Source organism: Rhinatrema bivittatum, chromosome 4 (genome assembly GCF_901001135.1).
Source record: "Rhinatrema bivittatum chromosome 4, aRhiBiv1.1, whole genome shotgun sequence".
NCBI classification, from domain to species: Eukaryota; Metazoa; Chordata; class Amphibia; order Gymnophiona; family Rhinatrematidae; genus Rhinatrema; species Rhinatrema bivittatum.
The window spans coordinates 327,896,885-327,919,184 of record NC_042618.1 but is presented as its reverse complement, the minus strand read 5'-3'; the positions used below and the strand labels follow the sequence as shown (position 1 = coordinate 327,919,184).

At 45.7% G+C, this 22,300-nt stretch overlaps 1 protein-coding gene and 1 non-coding gene across 5 annotated transcripts in view; one reads left to right on the top strand and one right to left on the bottom strand.

Annotated features, from left to right (window-relative positions):
• Positions 1-22,300, bottom strand: part of MYH10 (myosin heavy chain 10) — a 461,218-nt gene that overhangs the window by 172,064 nt on the left and 266,854 nt on the right. For all 4 annotated transcript variants that reach the window (XM_029600341.1, XM_029600340.1, XM_029600342.1 and 1 more), the window contains one exon: positions 224-417. In XM_029600341.1, coding sequence (XP_029456201.1) covers positions 224-417 — 194 coding nt within the window. The remainder of the gene's footprint in view (positions 1-223; positions 418-22,300) is intronic.
• On the top strand, positions 7,929-8,001 carry TRNAT-UGU. The gene has a single exon. It is a non-coding gene; the product is annotated as a tRNA-Thr (tRNA).

Here is a 22,300-nt window from a genome sequence, read left to right as displayed (position 1 = left end):
TGCAAGAGCGCTAACAAATGCATTGTGTGCAAAATTCCTTGCTGCACCAGCAGGAAAAGGTTTGCACACAAAAATGAGCATTCAACTGATGGTTAAACTGTGCCTTCTGCCGAGTGTACATTATTGCATCGGCCCCACACAGAGCCAAGCGGTGCAATGAAAGATTAACAGTTTAAAGAAGTTGTTATAGCTTATCACATTAAGCCAGCATTTAGAAGCATACCCTCTTCTCGTGGTTTGGAATGATACAGCGTACAAAGTTGGGATTTGTGTTACGAAGAGTTGCCATCAGCTTGGTGAGAGATTCCTTGTACAGTTGCCCCACTGTACGAAACATGCCTTTTTTGGTCTTGTATGCAGCGCCAAAGGCAGTCTCTGCCATACCAGCAACTTGATCCAGGCCCACAATACGGTCCACTAGTTGTGGAAGAAAAAAACCTTCATTAAACATTCTAACATTTATTAGTTGAAAAGTATGCTGCACCTGAAGAGCAATAATGAAGCAGCACAAGCTTTGTGAGATGATTGGTTAAAAAAAAATAAAATACAGATAAGGCAATCAGTGTGTATTAAAGCAGACTAAGAACAATTAACTGCCTCTTAAGCTTTTGGCAGGTAAAATCCAAATTTTTTTCAACTTCAGTGACTTCTGAACAAGCAAAATATCTTTTTCTTCTTAGCTGTTGCCATTACATTTGTGTTTTCATGGAGAAGACATACTATGAAAGGAAAGTTACCTCTCTTCCCTATGCTAGAAACAGCGGTAGGGAAATCAAGTCCGGTATCAAGGAATTCTTTTTTTTTTTTTTTTTTTGCATTTGTGGGTTTCCTCCTCCTTTTGGGCTTCTAGCTCAGTCAGAATTAGGACCTCAATCTGATGCCATGAGCCTTTGTAAATACCCGGGGATTTCTTCCCTATTTTATATCCCCTCCCAATTTACGTAATCCCTTACTGTAGTGAGATTCCTTGGCCAAGGTCCATGTTTTGGGGCTCCTTTTGGAGGCCTAAATCCAGCCACTAGGTGTCTGTTAGCAATGAAAGATTCCCTCTATTCCAGAGGAAGCATCCCAAGCTGACCTGGAGAATAGAAGATCTGAGCCAGGAATCAAATCCAGGTCCCTGCACATTTTTCATACTAACTGGGCTGATTGCAAGGAGTGTATGCACTGTAAAACGGCAGCAATTAGAAAGCTGGTGAAGATCTCTGAAGATAGTTTTCAAACTAGAGGATGAAAATCATATCCTAGCTTGGCTTTTGAAGCTTGTTATTAGTACTGCCAGGTATTATTCTGCTTTAACACACTGAGCAGAAGCAATGGAATTAAAAGCCACAATCATCCAGCAGAATATAGTTGTATTCTGATAATGTTTCTTATTGGAACAAGATTTTTTTTTAATTTTTTTAAATCAATGCCATTTTATTTGCATATATGCTCTACTCAAGTTCTTGTTTTACATATGAATGGCATAGACAGGTATTCTAGTTCTGAACACATGTACAATGTGTCAGAAAAATTGACAAACTACAGATTATGAACTGTACAAGCAAACTGAAGTGCTATTAGAAGCAATGGCTTTGCAACTATAAATTGATACCTTAAAATACAAATTATGGAAATGACAGCAAACAGGCGCATAATCCAACCAGAAAATTTGGTATTCCAACTAAGATATTTTTGGCTGAGAGTTAAATGACAGAAAACTACCTAGTTGTACCAGCAGTATAAAAAACCATTTGTGGAAACATGCTTCTAGCAAGATGAATGTTACCAGTTTCTAACCACGTCTACTTAGCAAAATGCTTTCATTTATGAATGTAAATGAATTAAAAAATATTGAAAGCAGGTGGTTTAGGGTGCGCACACACACACAAAGATAAAATGAGCAAGAGAAAGGCAACAAAAAATGATAGAGGATGGAAAAGCTTTATGAAGAAAGGTTAAAGAGGTCAGGCTCTTCAACTTGGAGTAGAAATGACATATGATAGATCATAAAATCATTAGTGGGGGTGGAACAAGTAAACCAAGAACAGTTATTTACCCTTTCAAATAGTATTGACTAGAGAGCACTCCATGAAACTCACAGGTAGATTTAAAACTTCCCTGAACACATGCTGTAGAAATTTTTGAGAGGGGACATAGGTCAAAGCATCTAGCACTGTTGGCTTTAAAAGGGATCTGAAAAAGTTCCTAGAGCAAACATTCATAAAGCATTATTAGCCAGGTAGACATGGGAATGCCATTGCTTTTCTCTGGGATAGAGCAATAAGAAAGCTAAAGATGAAGGGGGCAGACTGACACTCAAGGAATAGGGCAAAGTTTCATAGATTATTATATGAACTTACGGTATATAGCACACAAATAGCAAATTAAGCTAAAAAAAACCCCAGTTATTTGAAAGGTTTCCCTGGCTACAAGTAAGCACAGGATAAGATGAATAATCTAAATTTACCTACACAAGACTCTGAAGTCTTTCAAAGAATCCAATGTCTTAAATTAGGGAAGATGCCAGGAAGAGGTGGACTAGGGATAGAATTCTTTAAGATACTGAAGTTTTCCATACTCTCCCCCATGACTAGATTTTGTAATTATTTTCTTCACCAAAAAACATTTTCAGATTTAAATCAGTTCATAATAGTGGTGTTACCAAAAACGAATAAAGCTCTGAAAGACTAGTTCCTGTCATCCTATCTCCTAAATAAATGTGGATCTCAAGATTTTTGCAGCCATTTTGGCTCACAGGATTTGAGGATTAACATCCTGCCAGAACTAGTACATCCTGATCAAACTGATTTTGTTAAGGGACAACAGGGGTTAACAAATGTGCGCAGACTGATAGCAACATTGAGTCAAACCAGTAATTGAAAGGCTATGGTTCTTAGTTTAGATGCTGAAAAAGCCATTGACTCCATATCTTAGGAATATATGTTATGAGCATTACCTAAATATGGTTTTCATAGTAAGATGTTAGCTTGGATCAAAAAAATATCAGATATGCACTCCTTTTGAATGGAATGCATGACTGCCAGCTCTATGTCCCTTCTCACCCTTATTTGTACTAGCCATAGAACCTCTGGCAATCAAGTTGTCATTTACAGCATATAATGGAATAATAGTTGGTAAAGTTCAACTGAAAATATCCCTTTACTGAGAACATTTGTGGGGGACCTTTTAAAGATATCCCAGTCACTTTTTTCACAATTTCAGTCTTTCGCTGGGCTAAAAATTCATTTTGACAAAACAGAGGCATGCCTCTGGACATGAAAATGGCAACTGAATGGCCAAGATGTTTTTGCATTCAAATGGGCAACAGATAAACTCAAGTATCTGGAGGTTCCAGGATGATTTCGAACATGCATCAATTAAAATATTGCTGACATCCTTAAAAATATAGACAGACAGACTTGGTAGGATCTCCCTGTATTCTTTATGGGACGTTGTGAGTTCCCTCAGATAATTATTCTCCTTAAGATACTGTACAGGCTACACATGCTTCCATGCTGGGTGACAAGGAAGGATGTGAAAAATGCTTAATCAATGTTTACCATTCATTTGGAGAGGGAAAAGGGCAAAAATTGTTTTTGACAAATTAATCTGTAATAATGACTGTGGTCTCAACCTTCCCAATTTGAAATTATATAATGCAGCTGGTAAGCAGCATTTCATAGGTGAATGGATGACAGGGAAATATGCCTATTGTGAAAAGGGTTTGATAGTTAACATGGTGACCCCATGGTTTCCATTGTATCTTCACACAAATGTGGCTGGTCTAAAAACATTTGGCAACAGAAAATGTTATGCTTGGAACATGACTGGGGGCTTGGCGATGGTTGAGAGGCTGGTGGGAGTTAAAAGGAGTCTGTAAGAGATCACGTGATGCAGTGAGCTGTAAGGTCGTGGTTTTTTTTTGGTTTTTTTTTATGGTTCCACCCCCCATCGTTTGTCCTTTTCGCTGCTGTTTCGTTTTTTTTTTCTGGCTGCTTTTCTGTTGCTTAGCCGACATGAGAAAGGCATGGGAGTGTCTTGCTACATTTGTATGCCCGGTAGAGGCATCAGAAAGGAAAAAGAATGAGGGAAGTTTCAAACTTCTGGCCCTAAAATGGTGACCGCAATCCCTTCTCCAACTCTTAGTGGAGCTGCGGAGATTATTAAAGAAGTTACTGCAGAAATAGTTGTGGTTATGGACTGTAAGCTGGACAAGTTAAATGCTTCTGTGCTTGCACTAGACTCTAAACTGACAGACTGCTCAAAAATTTGTTGAAACTGAAACAGGTGTCAGTGAAAATGCGGCGAAGGTGCAGGCCTTGGAGACCTGTGTCGCGGATCTAGAGAATACGGTGCAGGCTGCGCACATTAAATTAGAAGATCTGGAGAACCGAAGCCAGAGAAATAATATTAAGGTATTGGGAATAATCAAAGACTGTGCATGAATCTAAACTGATGGAGCTGTTTGAGACTTGAATATTGAAAAAACAGATTACATGACTTACAGCAGGCCATACAATTTGAAAAGGACCATAGGCTGGGCGCATGTAGAGATACCAATGCCAGACCCAGACCCATAATGGTTCAGATACTGGATTTCAATGACAAACAACAAATTCTAAAAGCATTTAAGTCGCTGACTAAGTTGAAATATGATGGAGTTAAAGTTCTAATATTCAATGATTTTTCTGCCTCGGGCACGGCAAAGCGCCGCGAGATGCCATTTTGTGTATATTTGGCACAGAACGTGAAATTCATGCTGGCTTTTCCTGCCATGCTCCGCCTAAGTTGGGAAGGCCAGCAGCATAATTTTTATTCACCAATGGCAGTGAAAACCTTTTTGGATGAGCGAGACCCTGCATGGACAGTGTTCTGAAAATACCTTTGCTTTTGGCAGACACACTGTGTTATGCTGTTGGATTTAAAAAGTTGTTCTACAGTTGAGGCACTGATTTTCCAGATCTCACTGATCTTATCTGGCTAAGGTTACGGATATCATTTTTATCCTGCGTTTTGTGGCCAGCAAAAGCATGTATCTTCTCTATTTGCCACTGGGCTCCAGGGACCTGCCAAGAGGAAAGTAGTACTTTTTTTTGACTATGGTATATCTAGCACTGAGATCTATTTGCTGAACGTTTCATGTGTTGTGGTGGCAACCTGGGAGCAGCAGAGCTGATGCTGTGATGGTCTTCTTCAGAAGATAGATATCGTGGATCTTTTATCTTATTTATGACCATTGCTGACATTATGGTTTATTTTTGTTGACCTGCACTATCAGGCATTGTGTAACTCACATTATGATAGTCTATAGTGTTTAAAGTTATTGGGTACAACGGTATGAATGGGAGTATGAGTGTTTAGTATGTCTGCTGATGAGGGGGATGGGGGGGCACCCTAATGCATCCTGAAGAATGAGCGTTTGTTTACATGTGCTAAGTGTATATTGTAAGTATGTAAGCCTTTTGTTTAAGGTGACTATAATGTTTCTACTGGGGAGAGTTGGATTGGGGAGGGTTGGGATGGGGTAGTTCAGGAGGTAATTATTATAAGAGGGAATGGAAGTATACTGTGCACTTTTCCAGATGATAGGAGAAATCGCTTAAGCTGGGGAAGTGTGTCCTATATCCTTTTCAATTCTTTACAATTAAGTGTTTATTTTAAGAGACCTGGAGGATATTATTACTTGTAATATAGCAGCTGTGGGTTCACCTATTAAAAGGAAAAAGATATTACAAGCCTTAAGTATCAGAAGACGAGAATTGCTTTGATACAAGAAACCCATTTGTCAGTCACTGAATACAATAAGCTAAAGTGGGATTGGCTGGGATGATGTTATTCGGCCTTGACACCGATCTCCAGAAAAGCAGGAGTTGCTATAAATCACTTCCTGCTGTGGAGCAACAAGTTATAAAGGATCCGCAGGGGAGGTATGTTATATGGTTAGGACATATTTTGGGGGAACAGTTGATCCTTTGTTCCATATACGCCCCTAATTTGTATGATCATAAAGTTTTTTGAAACTTAGTGACAATTCTGGGGGAAATAGGGAATGTGCCACTCATTATTGGTGGGGATTTTAACTGTGTCACTGATATTTCTTTTAATATAGTGTGACCCAGGGATTGCTATTGGGCTAAAAGAAGGGGATTCCCTTTATGTGCCATTTGTTGGGTTTGGTGGATTCTTGGAGAGCATTGCATCCTGGGGTCAAGGAATTTACACATACTTCAGCTCACCAATGTCAGGGTAGGCTGGATTACATTTTAACCTCCAAAATGTGTTTCTCTAGAGTTAAATTTGTGGAAATTGGCCTTACAAAAATTTCTTTTGCCCCAGTAATTTTGGGATTCTTTTTTGGAAGAAGGGATAGGACTTCTTTCTGGAGGATACCATACTACTTACTACAGGTCCCTAAATTTAAAGAATTTGTGGTTAGTAAGTGGGAAGAATTAGTGCGATTTAATGCTCAACATAGAGATGACCCACAACTATATTGCAAAACAGTAAAAGTTGTGTTACGAGGGGATATCTTACTCTAACTTTAGGAAAAAAACAGGGGCAAGGGAACTTCAACTAGAGAGGTCACTGGAAAGGGCACATCGTGCTTTGGCAAGAGATATGACTGAAGCCAATCGCGAAACTTTTTTTTACTTTGCAAAGACAGGTGAATACTATGATTCATCAACGCACTTTGAATACTCTTCTGTATCAAAAACATTGCTTTTTCCAATTTGGGAATAAGACGGGAAAAGTTTGGCACAGTTAATTAGGACTATGGAAGGTTCGAGGTTTATTCCAGGGATGTGGGATGGGCAGGAAGTGCAACAGTTCCAATAGGGCTATTTTAGACATTTTGGTCACTTTTACAATCACTTATATTCCTGGGGGGGCATCAAATGTTTGTAATCTGGAATCTTTTTGTGAACGTATTACTTTACTTAAGGAGACTGAAGAACAGTTGGACAGTCTCAACCAACCTATTTTGGAGGGAAAAATTTCACAGGTGGTAATCTTAAATGTTATAAACTTTCTGGACTGGGTGGTTTCTCAATGGAGTTTAAGATTCTTAGATTACAATCTCTTTCCTCCCTAAAATCTCTTTTTCAACAGATGACAGTTGGGGATTTGCCTCGTACCATGAAAGAAGCTTATTACTATTATCTCTAAGAAGGGACGAGATTCTGAAGTACCTGATTCTTATAGACCAATCTCTCTTTTGAATACAGATGTTAAAATATATGCGAAAGTCTTAGCCAATGGGCTGTTAAAAATATTGCCCGATATTTCACCAGAACAGGTGAGTTTTGTGCCGGGATGTACTGCCATGGTTATTATACATAGGGTCATTGCCAGCCTTATAAATGGGCAACAGTAAGACCGTGCCTCCCTTTTAGTTAATTTTGATATAGAAAAAGCCTTTGACCATTTATCATGGGAATTTATGTTTAAGGTTTTATGTACCTATGGTTTGTACCTTGACATGCTCACTATTGTACTGCTCCCCTATGGCCGCAGTGATAGCAAATGATTTAATTTTGGAACCTTTCCCCCTGGCAAGGGGTACTAGACAGGGTGTCCCCTTTCCCTTTTATATATATTGAGTATGGAACCCCTGGCCAGGCATATAGTTTCTGACACAGTGGTAGTCGGGATACAATGTGGGTCTAAAGTGTTGAAGATAGCCTTATTTGCCGATGATTTATTAGTCAGTATTTCTCAAGCGAAGACATCTCTACCTAGACTGATGGACATCTTGCATAACTCGTTACTATCTGGGCTTTGCATAAGTATGGGGAAATCACTTGCATTGGATATTTCAGGGGACTTGTGTTCTACTTGGGACGGGGAATTCCCATTAAGCTGGGTGGATGATGAGTTTATTTAGTCAATGTGATGCCAGCTGTCCACAATTGGTGGACAGCTGGCAACATTTTCCTCTTTCAGGCTCTGTAGCTCAATGGTTAGAGCACTGGTCTTGTAAACCAGGGGTCATGAGTTCAATTCTCATCAGTGCCTTCAACTATGCATGTGCAAATCCAAAGAAAAAACTTGTTTTCCTTTGAGAAGGATTTCAAAGGGGCATGGGATAAACACTGTGGATACATAAAGAATAGAGGATGGGAATGAAGAGAAGAGCCATGGGGGTGGCTTGCTGGAATGGATGCTACTAGAGATGTGAATAGTGTCCTCGATCGTCTTAACGATCGATTTCGGCTGGGAGGGGGAGGGAATCGTATTGTTGCCGTTTGGGGGGGGTAAAATATCGTGAAAAATCGCAAAACCGGCACATTAAAACCCCCTAAAACCCACCCCCGACCCTTTAAATTAAATCCCCCACCCCAAATGACAAATAACCTGGGGGTCCAGCGGCGGTCCGGAACGGCAGCGGTCCGGAACGGGCTCCTGCTACTGAATCTTGTTTTCTTCAGCCGGCGCCATTTTCCAAAATGGCGCCGAAAAATGGCGGCGGCCATAGACGAACACGATTGGACGGCAGGAGGTCCTTCCGGGCCCCCGCTGGACTTTTGGCAAGTCTTGTGGGGGTCAGGAGGCCCCCCCCAAGCTGGCCAAAAGTTCCTGGAGGTCCAGCAGGGGTCAGGGAGCGATTTCCCGCCGCGAATCGTTTTCCGTACGGAAAATGGCGCCGGCAGGAGATCGACTGCAGGAGGTCGTTCAGCGAGGCGCCGGAACCCTCGCTGAACGACCTCCTGCAGTCGATCTCCTGCCGGCGCCATTTTCCGTACGGAAAACGATTCGCGGCGGGAAATCGCTTCCTGACCCCCGCTGCACCTCCAGGAACTTTTGGCCAGCTTGGGGGGGGCCTCCTGACCCCCACAAGACTTGCCAAAAGTCCAGCGGGGGTCCGGAAGGACCTCCTGCCGTCCAATCGTGTTAGTCTATGGCCGCCGCCATTTTTCGGTGCCATTTTGGAAAATGGCGCCGGCTGAAGACAACAAGATTCAGTAGCAGGAGCCCGTTCCGGACCGCCGCTGGACCCCCAGGTTATTTAAGTCATTTGGGGGGGGTTCGGGAGGGTGGGGGATTTAATTTAAAGGGTCGGGGGTGGGTTTTAGGGGGTTTTAGTGTGCCGGCTCACGATTCTAACGATTTATAACGATAAATCGTTAGAATCTCTATTGTATTGTGTTCCATAACGGTTTAAGACGATATTAAAATTATCGGACGATAATTTTAATCGTCCTAAAACGATTCACATCCCTAGATGCTACTACCTGGTGATTACTACCCTTACTCAATAAGCCTTCACACGGTTAATGCAACTCCAACATTGCTCTCTGCTTCAACGGCAAGAGGAAATGTGGAAAAGATGATTTGCATTCAGACAACAACCAACAATGACTGAACTACACAGTCTGGGTAAACAAATAAGCATGGGGGTAGCTTGCTTACTGCAGCAGTTACTACCCTAAACCAATTAAGCCCGATACTTCAATTTGAATGCATATACAGCGTTGCTCTCTGCTTCAATGGCAGGGGGAAATGTGGAAAACAGGATTTATATTCAGACAACATCCAACAAGGCACTGATCTGTGCAGTCTGGGTAAACAAGCATCAGGGTAACTTGCTTGATGCGGCGGTTACTACCCTTAACCATTAAGCCTTATGCTCACCTTTGTTGCAACTCCAACATTACTCTCTGCATCAATGGCAGGGGGCGGCAGGAAATTTGAATTAGTTACCAACAAGGGCACTGAACTTGGTGGTCGGTGAAACAGCTAAGTATGGGAAAATGTGTGTGAGTTTGCTGGGCAGATTGGATGGGCCGATTGGTCTTTTTCTGCCATCATTTCTATGTTTCTTTCATGGTTTGGTTGGATGCAATCTGGAGTTTACCCCAGAGTCATCGACTTCCTGGGAGAGAAGAAAACAAGACAGCCACCAGGGAACAACAAGAAGCGATCTGCAAGGTCACTGCCACTGCATCAAATGCTTGCTTAAGGATAGTCTCAAGCCTTCTCTCATGACCATCCTTCAAGGCCGCTCCTCCTTCCATAGGAATAGTGGTCCGCTTGGAGACTGCATCTACCTTTGGAAAACGTAAACACTCTCTTGCCACTGGATCCAAAGGGTACAGGCCTTCCAAAACCAGACCCCCCTTTGAAATTAACCTCTGGGGTGCCCCACTGAAGATCAACTAATTCTTGAATGGTTTCTCATCACAGGGAAAAACAAGAGGCCTTACAAAAAGGATTTTTCTTTGGCTCACTCACAGCATCTGCTCCAGGAACTAGAGCATTTTCAAGGTTTGGGAAGTCAGAGCTGGCAATTCATCTTTATGAAAGAACTGTAGCACAGTTCTATACAGTTCTAATCCTGGAGGAATTTCACCATCCTCAAGGGAGTCAGGATCGCCATCATCTGTGCCGTCCGGACCTCCATCGTGAAGTCCAGCTGCCGCACTAGCAGTACTCCGGCACTTAACAGTAGGTCCCAGCAATACTCTGCTATGGGAGTATTCGAGAAGGCTGAAGATTGCGCTTGGAGAAAGGATTGCAATCCCTGGAAAAAAACTCTACCCATGAAAAGGTAGAAGCATCCAGTTCAGGAGGTACTTGAGACGTATACACTGAGCTACTATCCCCTGCTAAGGAACCAGTGAGGGGAGTTTGAAAATCAGGTGCCCCACCTGAGCCACCTGTACTCAGGCCTACATCCAGCTGGGAAGAGCCAGGCTTAGTGAAATCAGAAGGCAGCAATTCTCCCTGAGCCTCCAAATAGTGCTGGCATAAGTTAGTGGGCACTCCTGGCTCAGTTGCCCGAATATGACAGGCAGCACAAGGAGAAAGGCACTTAGGCTTCTTAGACATAGGTGTCATTATGGCAGACAGTGGTTGGAGGTGTGTGTCTAGCTTTTTTTTCTTTTTGTACATCTAAAAACACTAGGCATCCCACACTAGGCGTCCCAAATCTAAGCACCATAAAAACAAATTTAAGCGCACAATGTAACTTGGGTGCACAGGTAAGCATGCGGCCACTTAAGGCACTGCTTATCTTAGATGCATAGAATTCAAGACCTGACTAAGCGTTGGAAAACTAGACGCACAACCTGGACGTACAGCTAGATGAACATGCTGAACTGACAATCCTGTAGAGGGCAGCCTAAGAAACAGCGCGCGAAATGCTGCTGTGGCCTACCATGTGGTGCGCAGCAAAAAAGCCTCAGAGCGGGGCCTAGCCTATGTCCACCATCTGCTGGAGATGGAGAATACTGGCAGGTTGATGTCACTGCAGGGGTATATATAATGTGACTTCAGTTTGCTCCATCTCCTGGTAAAAGTGCATAACCCACTTGTTGTGGATTCATTTGACTGGACACTAAAGGTACATGATTTGAGCATGAGACAACGTATATGTATGAGCATGAGACAGACTGTGTATATGCATGTATATGACTGATCATGACATTGTATATGTGAATGGCTGAGCATGACAGCGAGTATGTACGATTGAGCATGAGAATGTATCACTAAAATGAGACAGCATGTGTGTGTATGTGACTGAGCATGAGAGAACATGTCTGTGTATGACTGAGCGTGTGAGAATGTGGCATGTGAGAGCCTGTGTACATGTGTATATATATATATGTTTGAGCCTGTGTATGTGTGATTGAGCATTTTTCAGAGAGGAGAAAACGTGTGAAACAACCCCATTCCCCTTACAAATGCAAGATAATCTAAGGGAATCTGGAAATCAAAAGTTCCAGATATGAAGAGTGGGGATTTTTTTAATATCCTAATTAGTTTAATTTATTGAGTGTTATTTGATGTATCCAATAATTTTACATATTTTATTGCCATTCGTAATATTTTAAGATGAATTTCAAATTATTGGATGTTTTGAAATATTTATACTTTGTAGTTAACTTATGATAGATGGGTAGCCTAGCTTGTTCTGTTTTCTTAATAGGACCAAAGTGATTAGAAAATAAAATGTACAGACAGCAAGAGTAGAAAATAGCATTTTATATTCAGTTTAGTGAATGGAATACGCCAACTTTGGGAATATGTGGCTCATGAATTTATTTTGCCCAATACAGGAGGAAATGCGTTTCTATTTCATAGAAACAAATGCATTTCATAAATTTTTGTGGTATTACATAACATGCAACATCTGGCTTATCGGGGTTTCCAGTTCTGAAGGAATGCTTATGATGCCAGAATTATACTGATTCCAATTGAGCTGGAAGCCCAAACAAGCAGGAGGGAACTACTTGGGGAAAAAAGGAAAATTAGTTCTTACCTGATAATTTTCGTTCCTGTAGTACCACGGATCAGTCCAGACACCTGGGTTGTGACTCCGCACCAGCAGATGGAGACAGAGCAAAACTTGACGGGCTCCCTACATATAGTAAGGTGCCACCCACAGCCCCTCAGTCGAACGAACTGTCAAAGCAAACCAGTGCCCGACTAACTAACTAGAACAATTTTAAAAAACCAATTCAAACACCCCCTGGCTGGAAACCGAAAACTTCAGACCAGAGGCAAGCGGCATTATGCCAAGAACTGGAACAATTGCAGTACGAATAACCAAAACGAGCGGACTCTCTCTCTCTTCATCGTAACGAACAGACGGGCGGGAGCCTGGACTGATCCGTGGTACTACAGGAACGAAAATTATCAGGTAAGAACTAATTTTCCTTTCCCTGTACGTACCCGGATCAGTCCAGACACCTGGGATGTACCAGAGCAAACTACCGAGGGTGGGAAGCAGAGAGTCCCGCTCGGAGGACACTCGCTCCAAACCCCGGCGCCTCAGACGCCTGGACATCAAGCCTGTAATGCTTAGTGAAAGTATGCAAGGACTTCCACGTCGCAGCCCTACAGATCTCCTGCGTGGACACCTGAGAAACCTCGGCCCAGGACGTGGCTTGCGCCCGAGTGGAATGAGCACGAAGCCCCTTAGGTGCCACCTTACCGTGCAGAAGATATGCGGAGCTAATAGCCTCCTTGAGCCAACGCGCAATAGTGGCCCGCGACGCAGCAGACCCCCGGCGAGGCCCGGACCAGAGAACAAACAGATGGTCGGAAACCCGGAAAGGATTCGTAACCTCCAGATACTGAAGCAGTATCCTGCGAACGTCGAGCTTCCTTAACTCTTTCATCCCCTTGGTCATCTGATCCCCGACCTCAAAACCTGGAAGGTCCACTGACTGATTTACGTGAAACGAGGACACCACCTTAGGCAAAAAGGACGGCACAGTCCGCAGAGAAACTCTGCCCTGCGAGAATCGCAAGAACGGTTCCCGACAGGATAAGGCCTGCAACTCCGAGACCCGACGAGCAGACGTAATGGCTACTAGAAACACGGTCTTCAAGGTAAGATCTTTCAGTGTTGCCCGCTTAAGAGGCTCAAACGGTGCTCCCCCAAGCGCCGAGAGCACACAATTCAAATTCCATGCCGGACAAGGATTCCGTACCGGAGGGCGTAAATGCTTAGCCCCGCGAAGGAAACGCACCACATCCGGATGACATGCCAAGGACACACCGCGAACCTTACCGCGCAGACAACCAAGCGCAGCTATCTGTACCTTCAGGGTACTCCAGGCCAGCCCCTTCGAGAGACCCTCTTGAAGAAAAGCGAGGACCCCCGGCACCAGTGGACGTACAGGGTCCACCTCATGAGTACTACACCAGTCCTCAAAAACCGTCCACACCCTCATATAGGCTAAGGACGTAGACTGTTTTCGAGCCCTCAACAAGGTAGCAATCACGGCCTCAGAGTACCCCTTAGTCCTTAAGCGCGCCCTTTCAAAAGCCATGCCGCGAGACAAAAGTGATCCGCATCCTCCAAACAGACGGGTCCTTGGCGAAGAAGAGATGCGGCCCCGTGAAACCGAAGCGGAGGCTCCGCCGCCAGCTGAATGAGGTCCGCGAACCACGGGCGCCTTGGCCACTCCGGCGCCACCAGGATCACGTCCGCCGGATGTAACTCGATTCGGCGAAGAACCTTGCCGATCAGAGGCCACGGGGGAAACACATATAGCAACACGTCCGTGGGCCAGGGAAGTACTAGAGCATGGACTCCTTCCGCGCCCCGTTCCCTCCAACAGCTGAAGAACCGTGGGGTCTTTGCGTTGTGAGCGGTGGCCATCAGGTCCAGGCGTGGCGCCCCCCACCTGGCACAGATGAGGCGATACGCCAAGTCTGGTAACTCCCACTCGCCTGGATCCAGCCGATGCCGGCTGAGGAAATCCGCCTGCACGTTGTCCACACCTGCGATGTGAGACGCCGCCAAGCCGCTGAGGTGCTGCTCCGCCCAGATCATGAGCAACCTTGCCTCTTCCGCCACCTGCTGGCTCCTCGTGCCCCCTTGACGATTGATATACGCTACCGTGGTTGCGTTGTCCGAGAGCACCCGAACCGCCTGGCCCCGTATCCACGGAAGAAACGCTTGCAGGGCCAACGACACCGCCCTGGTCTCCAAGCGGTTGATGGACCACCTCGACTGCTGGCTCGACCACTGCCCCTGGACCGAGCGGCCTCCGCAGACCGCCCCCCAGCCGAGCAGACTGGCATCCGTCGTCACTACCGTCCAGGTGGGCATGACCAGAGACACCCCTCCTGACAGGTGATCTCGGGAGAGCCACCAGAGCACACTGGCCCTGGCACAGGGCGTGAGAGGCAATGGAAGATGAAACTCCTCCGAAACCGGCTTCCAACGGGAAAGTAACGTTGATTGTAACGGTCGCAGGTGAGCGAATGCCCAAGGGACCAGAGCAAGGGTCGACGCCATGGAACCCAAGACCCTCAGGTAATCGCAAACCAGCGGGCACCGCATGGACAAGAGATGTCGCACCTGTCGCTGGAGCTTGACCACTCTCTCCTGAGTCAGCGACACCATGGCCCTCTCGGTGTCGAACAGGGCCCCCAGATACTCCAACCGCTGCGTAGGCTGCAGATGACTCTTGGACAAGTTGACCACCCAACCGAGTGACCGCAAGAGTTGCAGGACCCTGGCAATCGCCTGCCGACACTCGGCCTCCGATTTGGCTCGGATGAGCCAATCGTCCAAGTAAGGATGCACCAGCAGCCCGTCTCTCCGGAGCTGAGCAACCACCACCACCATCACCTTGGTGAAAGTGCGTGGAGCCGTGGCGAGGCCGAAGGGAAGAGCCCTGAACTGGTAATGGCCGCCCAGGATGCAGAATCTCAGGTACCGGTGATAAGCTGGCTGAATCCCGATGTGAAGGTACGCCTCCGTAAGGTCCAGAGAAGCGAGGAACTCGCCCGGACGAACCGCGGCAATCACCGAGCGGATCGTCTCCATCTTGAACCGCGGCACCCGCAGGCACCTGTTGACGCCCTTTAAATCGAGAATGGGCCGAAAAGCTCCATCCTTCTTTGGGACCACGAAGTAAATGGAGTACCTTCCCGTACCCTGCTGATCCTGCGGCACGGGAGTAATTGCGCCCAGGTCCTCTAGACTGCGGAGGGTGGTCCGGACAGCGGCGCGCTTGACGAGAGCCTTGCAGGGTGAGACGAGGAACTTGTCCACCGGGAGCCGAACAAAATCTAACGCGTAACCGCCTCTTATCACAGCGAGGACCCACTGGTCGGAAGTAATTCTGGTCCATGCCTCGTAAAACAAGGTGAGCCTCGCGCCCACGTAAGGTACGAGGGTGGGCGGCAACGAGGAATGGACCCGTCTCGTTTCATTGGGCCGACTTGGACCCCGAGCCGGACGAGGGTCCACCAGTCCTGTTGAACTTCTTTCCTCGAAAGGACTGCGACCAGGAGGATGATCTAGCCGATCCGGACCGATAGGACTGACCCGACCCCGTCGCCCTCTGTGGCCGCTGCCGACGGTTAGACCGGAACCTGTTTCTTGCCGAGAAGGACGACCGAGGCCTGGGTCTATCTTCCGGCAACTTAAAAGCCTTATTCTCGCTCAGGAACTGCATCAGATCGTCCAGCTGCTTTCCAAACAGGAGCTTTCCCTTAAAGGGTAATGAACCCAGATGGGCCTTGGACGCCCCATCCGCAGCCCAGTTGCGAAGCCAGAGGAGACGACGCGCCGAGACCGCCGACACCATAGCTCTGGCCGATGTTCTGAGCAAATCGTGCATCGCATCAGCGCTGTAGGCAATCACCGCTTCGAGGTTATCCGCCTGAGTAGCCTCCCCTGAGGAGAGGTCGGCGTTCGCTTGCAGGACTTGGGCCCACCGGAGCCCCGCTCGCAGTGCAAAGGTACTACACATGGCTGCCCGCACTCCCAGTGCGGACACTTCGAAGATCTTCTTCAACTGCACCTCCAGCTTCCTATCTTGGATATCCCGGAGGGCCGTAGCACCCGTAACGGGGATGGTGGACCTCTTCGTCACTGCTGACACAGCTGCGTCCACCCGTGGAAGGCGCAGCAGTTCCAGAGCGTCCTCTGGGAGGGGATAAAGCTTGTCCATAGCCTTACTCACCTTCAGCCCCAGTTCCGGGGTATCCCATTCCCGGAACAAGATATCTGAGACCGAGAAGTGCCAAGGGAAAGCAAGCGCAGGGCCCGCCAGGCCCAGCAGCACCGGATCCATCTTGACCCCTTGCCGGGACTCCACAGGTGGAGGATCCACGCCGATCTCATCCAGGATAGCCGGGATAAGGGGAGAAAGTTCTTCCCTATGAAACAGGCGGACGACCTTGGGGTCATCACCCTCCGCCGCCTGCGGCCCCTTGCCGGCTCCCGGCTGGGCCTGCCCCTCGTCCTCATGGCCCTCCTGGCCTTCAGGGGCTCCCGACAACGCTTCCTCGTCCGAGGAGGCGGTGGACGCCGACTCCGATTCCTGTGGGTCGCCACGCGGCTGTCTCTTTTCTCGTGGCCCACCCCGGGCGTCCCGGGTCCGCACGGCTCTCTTCCGGGGCCGGGAGAGCGCTTCCTTCCCCCCGGAAGCTTTCCCAGGTTTTAGACGCGACTTTTTATACCTTGCGAGTTTCTGTAGCAACAACGAGAAATCTTCTGAAAATGAGGCCTCCGATCCGGAGGAACCCTCCACTGCACTCGGGCTCCCCGACCCACGGGGTCCCGGGGGCTCTCCCCCCGAAATCCTGGGCTGTGGCGACAGCGAGGGAGGCTGGGCGCCATCTTGGAGTGCCCTCCTCGTGGCTTCCCTCACACTGGACAAAATGGCTTCCGTTCCCGCGCTAAGCGGGAACGGATCCGAGGACGCGGGCTCCGAGCCTCCGGCACGCGACGGCGAACGGGCACCCCGCGATCGACCCCCCCGGGCGACCGCCGACGAGCCCTCGCCGCCGGAGACGCAGCTGGAACAGACCCCGTCCCGGGAAAGACGCGCGCACAGAGCCGCACGCGCGGCACGCTGACCCTCTCGGCATTCGCAGCGACGAACGGGCTCCCCACCCAGCGCCCCCCTTCCGCTAAGCGATCGCACTCGAACGGCGGAACGACGGCGAAAAGGGAGAGAGAGAGCCGGCGCCGCAAGGTCAAACAAAAGAAACCGCTAAGTTTTTTTTTTTTTTTTTTTATACTTAGGCGCTAGCCGAGGTCCTGCAGTCTTCAGCTCCGACGGGGGTGAGTGAACCGGGCTCCCCGGTGTCACCCCCGACGCTGCTGCCAGCACAGGCCGGGTCCTCGACCCTCAGCAGCGGCCTCGACCTGGAGGGGATGGTCCTCTCAGGACCTTCCACCCTCCTGGGAGGCTCCCCCGACGGGAGACTTCTATCTTCTTTATGTCTTCTTTCTTCTTCTTCTTTTTTTTTTTTTTTTTTTTTTAAAGACACACTGCCCTAACTACTTAGGATTAAATACAAATAGACCCCTGACTACCCCAAGCCAAAAAAAAAACACCAAGGATCCCGAGACTGTGGGTGGACCTGCCCCATCTGCTGGAGACAGAGAAAGACTGAGGGGCTGTGGGTGGCACCTTACTATATGTAGGGAGCCCGTCAAGTTTTGCTCTGTCTCCATCTGCTGGTGCGGAGTCACAACCCAGGTGTCTGGACTGATCCGGGTACGTACAAGGAATACAAAATAAAGCCCCCTGCATTTAACAGAGTGCCCCAGCTTGTGGTCTTGTATGTCGTGTTCAGGATGTCAGCACACTTTTTCAGTTGGCCATAGGTGCCAAATGGCCTGGCTACGGCTCTGAGACATTATATAAATCCAATGCATTGGACTACAGAAAGGCTTAACAATGAATAGTCCCTAGCAAGAGAGATGTGAAACACTGGAGAAAGTAAATTCTATTGCACATTGGCATTTATTATACAAACCAAAGTTATCTGATGTGGGAATTACTTCTTTGAATAATTACTGGAACAATGTTTTAAATACAGAGGTTCAGAACACTACATTCAGAAATTTTGCCTCTTACTGCACAAATGTTCAGATATAAACTTTGCAAAATGACATACCAACTTATTCATTATTCTTATGTGGATGACGTGAAATGTTACCATATGAAACTGGTTAACTCTCCCATGTGCTCTAGATGTGGTGTGGAGCATGGTACACTTGTTCATAAAATTATACTCTATACACCAGTACAATCCTTTTGGGCTGAGGTTAAAAAGGTGGTGTGATATTTTACTGGAGTAACGTTAAAAATAAATGGAAAGACTGATACTCCAAGCTTTTCGCTTCTTGCCTAGATGTGCTGGATGGCATGGAAAGATTTTTATATCTTGTGTTACAAGTGGCATGTAAATGTCATCACAGACAACGGATAGAGCAAAATGCCAGAGTCCCAGAAATGTGGCAAAACATGATGCAAATTGAACAGTTGGATGTAAAACTTGGTAAAATAAATAAATAAATGATGCCTCAAGCATATACCACAGCTTGGAAGAAATACTACAAACAACTGCACCATGTTTGGCAACAGAGTCTTGCAGATCTTGGATATACTACCGCGTGGAAAGTTCATTAAAAAAAAAAACCAAAAAAAAAAACCGATGTCCAACTATACCCATTATGATTTGCATGTATAAATGCCTTTCCATGTGCTTCTTTCTGACTTGACTTACATTAAGATTTATTTATTTATTTTTAGCCGGTGGGATGGATGGGAGTATGAATTTGTTAGAGAAGGGAAGGTAGGGACAGATAAGGAAATTTTGAGTTGATGTTCTTTAAGGGGAAGGTTGATGTATGATTTAGATTGGGTGTAAGGAATGAAGTATATGAGCAATAAGGAGTTAGTGTGTGCGTATGTGTACTGGTTCGAATGATATGTATGGTGTGAATGTAAAGAAATAAGGGAAAACTTGAAAGACGGTAATTTTAGTCAATGTTGCATGTTCTTAACTGTTTCACTGTTCTTTCTTATATATAAGATCCAAGATGTAAATCTTGTGTATTACTAGTGATATGGGGTATTTATCAATTATACAAATTCATCTTGCTTGAATAAAAATTATTTTCCAAGAATAAAAGCTAAAGGTGCCCATCTGTAAAATATGTTCTCCGAGGAGAGTAGGATATTGACTTCTGATGGAGCCTGGCCTATGAAGATTTCTTAATAGCTTCTAAAAGATTTTAGCATGCCGTTACAGATTCATGGGGTCTCTTTGGTTATTAAAATAGCAAAAAATATATACAGGATCCAATAAGGGAAGGCAGGTGGGTTCTGCAATTACTTATATCCTGCTGTCCTCTGAGAACAGCAATTATAGATAACATTAGCTATCCCTTTAAAAAAACAAAAAAGAAAAAGAAAAAGCAAGCAGGATGTGAAATCTTGAAAGATGGAGAACTATTAAATAGTGCCAAAGTGTTTTTGGTGGCTTGTTGCCACCAAAAAGACTTTGGCACTATTTAATAGTGCCAAAGTCTTTTTGGTGGCAACAAGCCACTTTTTTTTAAATTTTTTTAGGCAGCCTTGAAGCAATGGTGCCTAGAAGGGATGCAGCTGGCTTTTAAACCTCAGATACATCAGAACAGATTAACCATACCTAATGCTTTGCCAGGAGTCTATTTAAACAGTAAAGAAATGTGAACGTATGGTCTGAGTACCACTTTGCAATCCTGCAAATCTCTTCCATGGTGGCTGAGCTCAGGTGGGCCATTTCCCCCACCATGGCTCTAACATTATGAGCTTTGACATGGCTAGCCAGAATCAAACCTGCCTAGGCATAACAGAAAAAGATGCAATCTACTATCCAATTAGAAAGGGTGCATTTGGTAAAATCAGTTCCAGGTTTGGAGGAGTCAAAAGAAACAAAAAGCTGAGTGTGCTTTTAAGAGCTTCAGTCCATGCTAGAGTGGATTGTTAGAGTACTTTTGCCTTTTAACTGGCAAAGCTAATTAACTTTTGTGGACATTTAGCCTGGGAAGGATGATTAATTGGTTAAGGAGGAAGTCAGATAATACCTTAGGCAGGTACTGGATATGTGCACAGAATCACTCTTCTGAAAAAGCAGTCTAAGGTACTTCAGGTCACACCAATGGCTCAAAGGGAGCTTTCATTAACTAGGCGAATACCACGTTGAGGTCCCAAAACATAGCAGGAAGCTCGATGGGAGGCTTCAACTGCAGGAAGCCCTGCATGAACCTGACAACTAAAGGCTGTACAGAGATGTGTTTACCTTCTACATGGTGGTAAGTGCCAATTGCACTGAAATATACCCTAATGGACTTAGTCTTCAGACCAGACTCTGAAAGAAAAGGTACTCACAGTTTTTACATGGGACAGAAGAAAGGGTCTAGGGCCTTTCCCTCGCACCAGAAGGCAAACTATTTTTTTTTTAATTTAAAATTTTTATTGGCAATAGCAATAAAGTCATGACAACAGTGAACAGAATATTATTCTTACAAAAACAAGCATCAATAAACCTTGCACAAAATACAGGATTGCCTTACTGTTTTTATATATTCACCCCCCCCCCCCTTCCTCCCCTCTGGTGTATAGGTGCTCAAGCTTTTCGGATACCAAAATCCATGTCGTCCAATAGGTCCACGAGGGCAGTTGAAGCTCAGCATCATTCACAGAAATGTCCTCCCTTTGTGTATCCCTCAGTCTGCCCAGTCTTATTATCCACCAGTGTCCTCGCCTCCGTCTGTCCACTAGCTCCTGGTTCCAGATATGCCTCAATAATCTTTATACCAACGTAAGAATGTTCCCAAATTGTTACATGGTGTGCAGCTTTATCAAGCTGCTTAGCTCTAATATAGTACCAATAATGCATGTGCCATAAGCGGTTAATGACAGGCAATGCCGCAGGAGGCCAATCCTTACGCCAATGTGCTGCCAATTCCTGACGGGCAGCACTGATCACTTGATGAATTAGAATTCTCGTGTGCGAAGGCCAGGCTGCCGAGTAGTCAGATAACAGACCTCCGGCTGAAGAGAGATTGTAATATCCAGCATTTGAAAAATCATGTTCTGTATCCACTTCCAATATGGCACAATCTCAGAAGGCAAACTATTTAAAACCATATGGATTTTCTGGTCGGATGAATTCAAGACATCCTCAAATGGATTATGGGAATTCAATGCTACTCTCAACATTCAGAGTATGAAGGATGGGGACCTGATGACACAATATTCCCTAGTTCTGAGTAATGAGAGTTGGGGACCTTCCCCAACCTGATTGGTTCCTTGATTGTTAATAACCAAAGGGGGAAACCAAATCAGTCTCATCCAAAAGAAGGCCAAAAGGAACATGGCTGCTCTGTCTTGAGTTTTAGAAATATACTGTATTTGCCACTAGAGAAATTAGAGGTAGTGTACACAAGACCCTCTCCACAATCTAGAGAGAGAAGACGAGGCGCTAATTTGCATGTTCTCTTCTGGACAGAAATTCATAACTTTTCTGTTTGGAGGACAGAGATTTACCACTCTTGGAATATATATATGCCACTCCCCTGCCCAGGGCCCATTCTTGCGGTTTCGGAATCCAACCTAGTCTCTGTTAGAACATTCTCCTTGCCTGTCAAGTATATGGGCCTCAGGAACATCCCTTAAATGGACCAGATCCACATCCAGACTAGACATGGGATGTGCAAGCCTGGTCCTCCTTTCTTTTTCAAGTATAACACTGCTACCCAATTACCTGAATGACAAGTTTGTTGGCCAACTGAACTTAGAAAGCCTTTAGCATATTGTTTCATCCTTATTTCTAGGAAATTTATATGATGAAGCTTTTTTAGAGCAGATCAAAAGCTCTGGGTGCAAAGCCCAGGCTGAACATATGATTAAGACAATTTGAGTTGCAGGAATTTGAAGGCAGATAGGACTGAAACAGCACCAGCACATAGTCCTTGAATTGTGGGGTGACTATGTTGTTTGAAAAGATTGAATGACAAGTCCACTGTGCTTGCTTCCTGTGGAGATGTGCCAAGGATGTT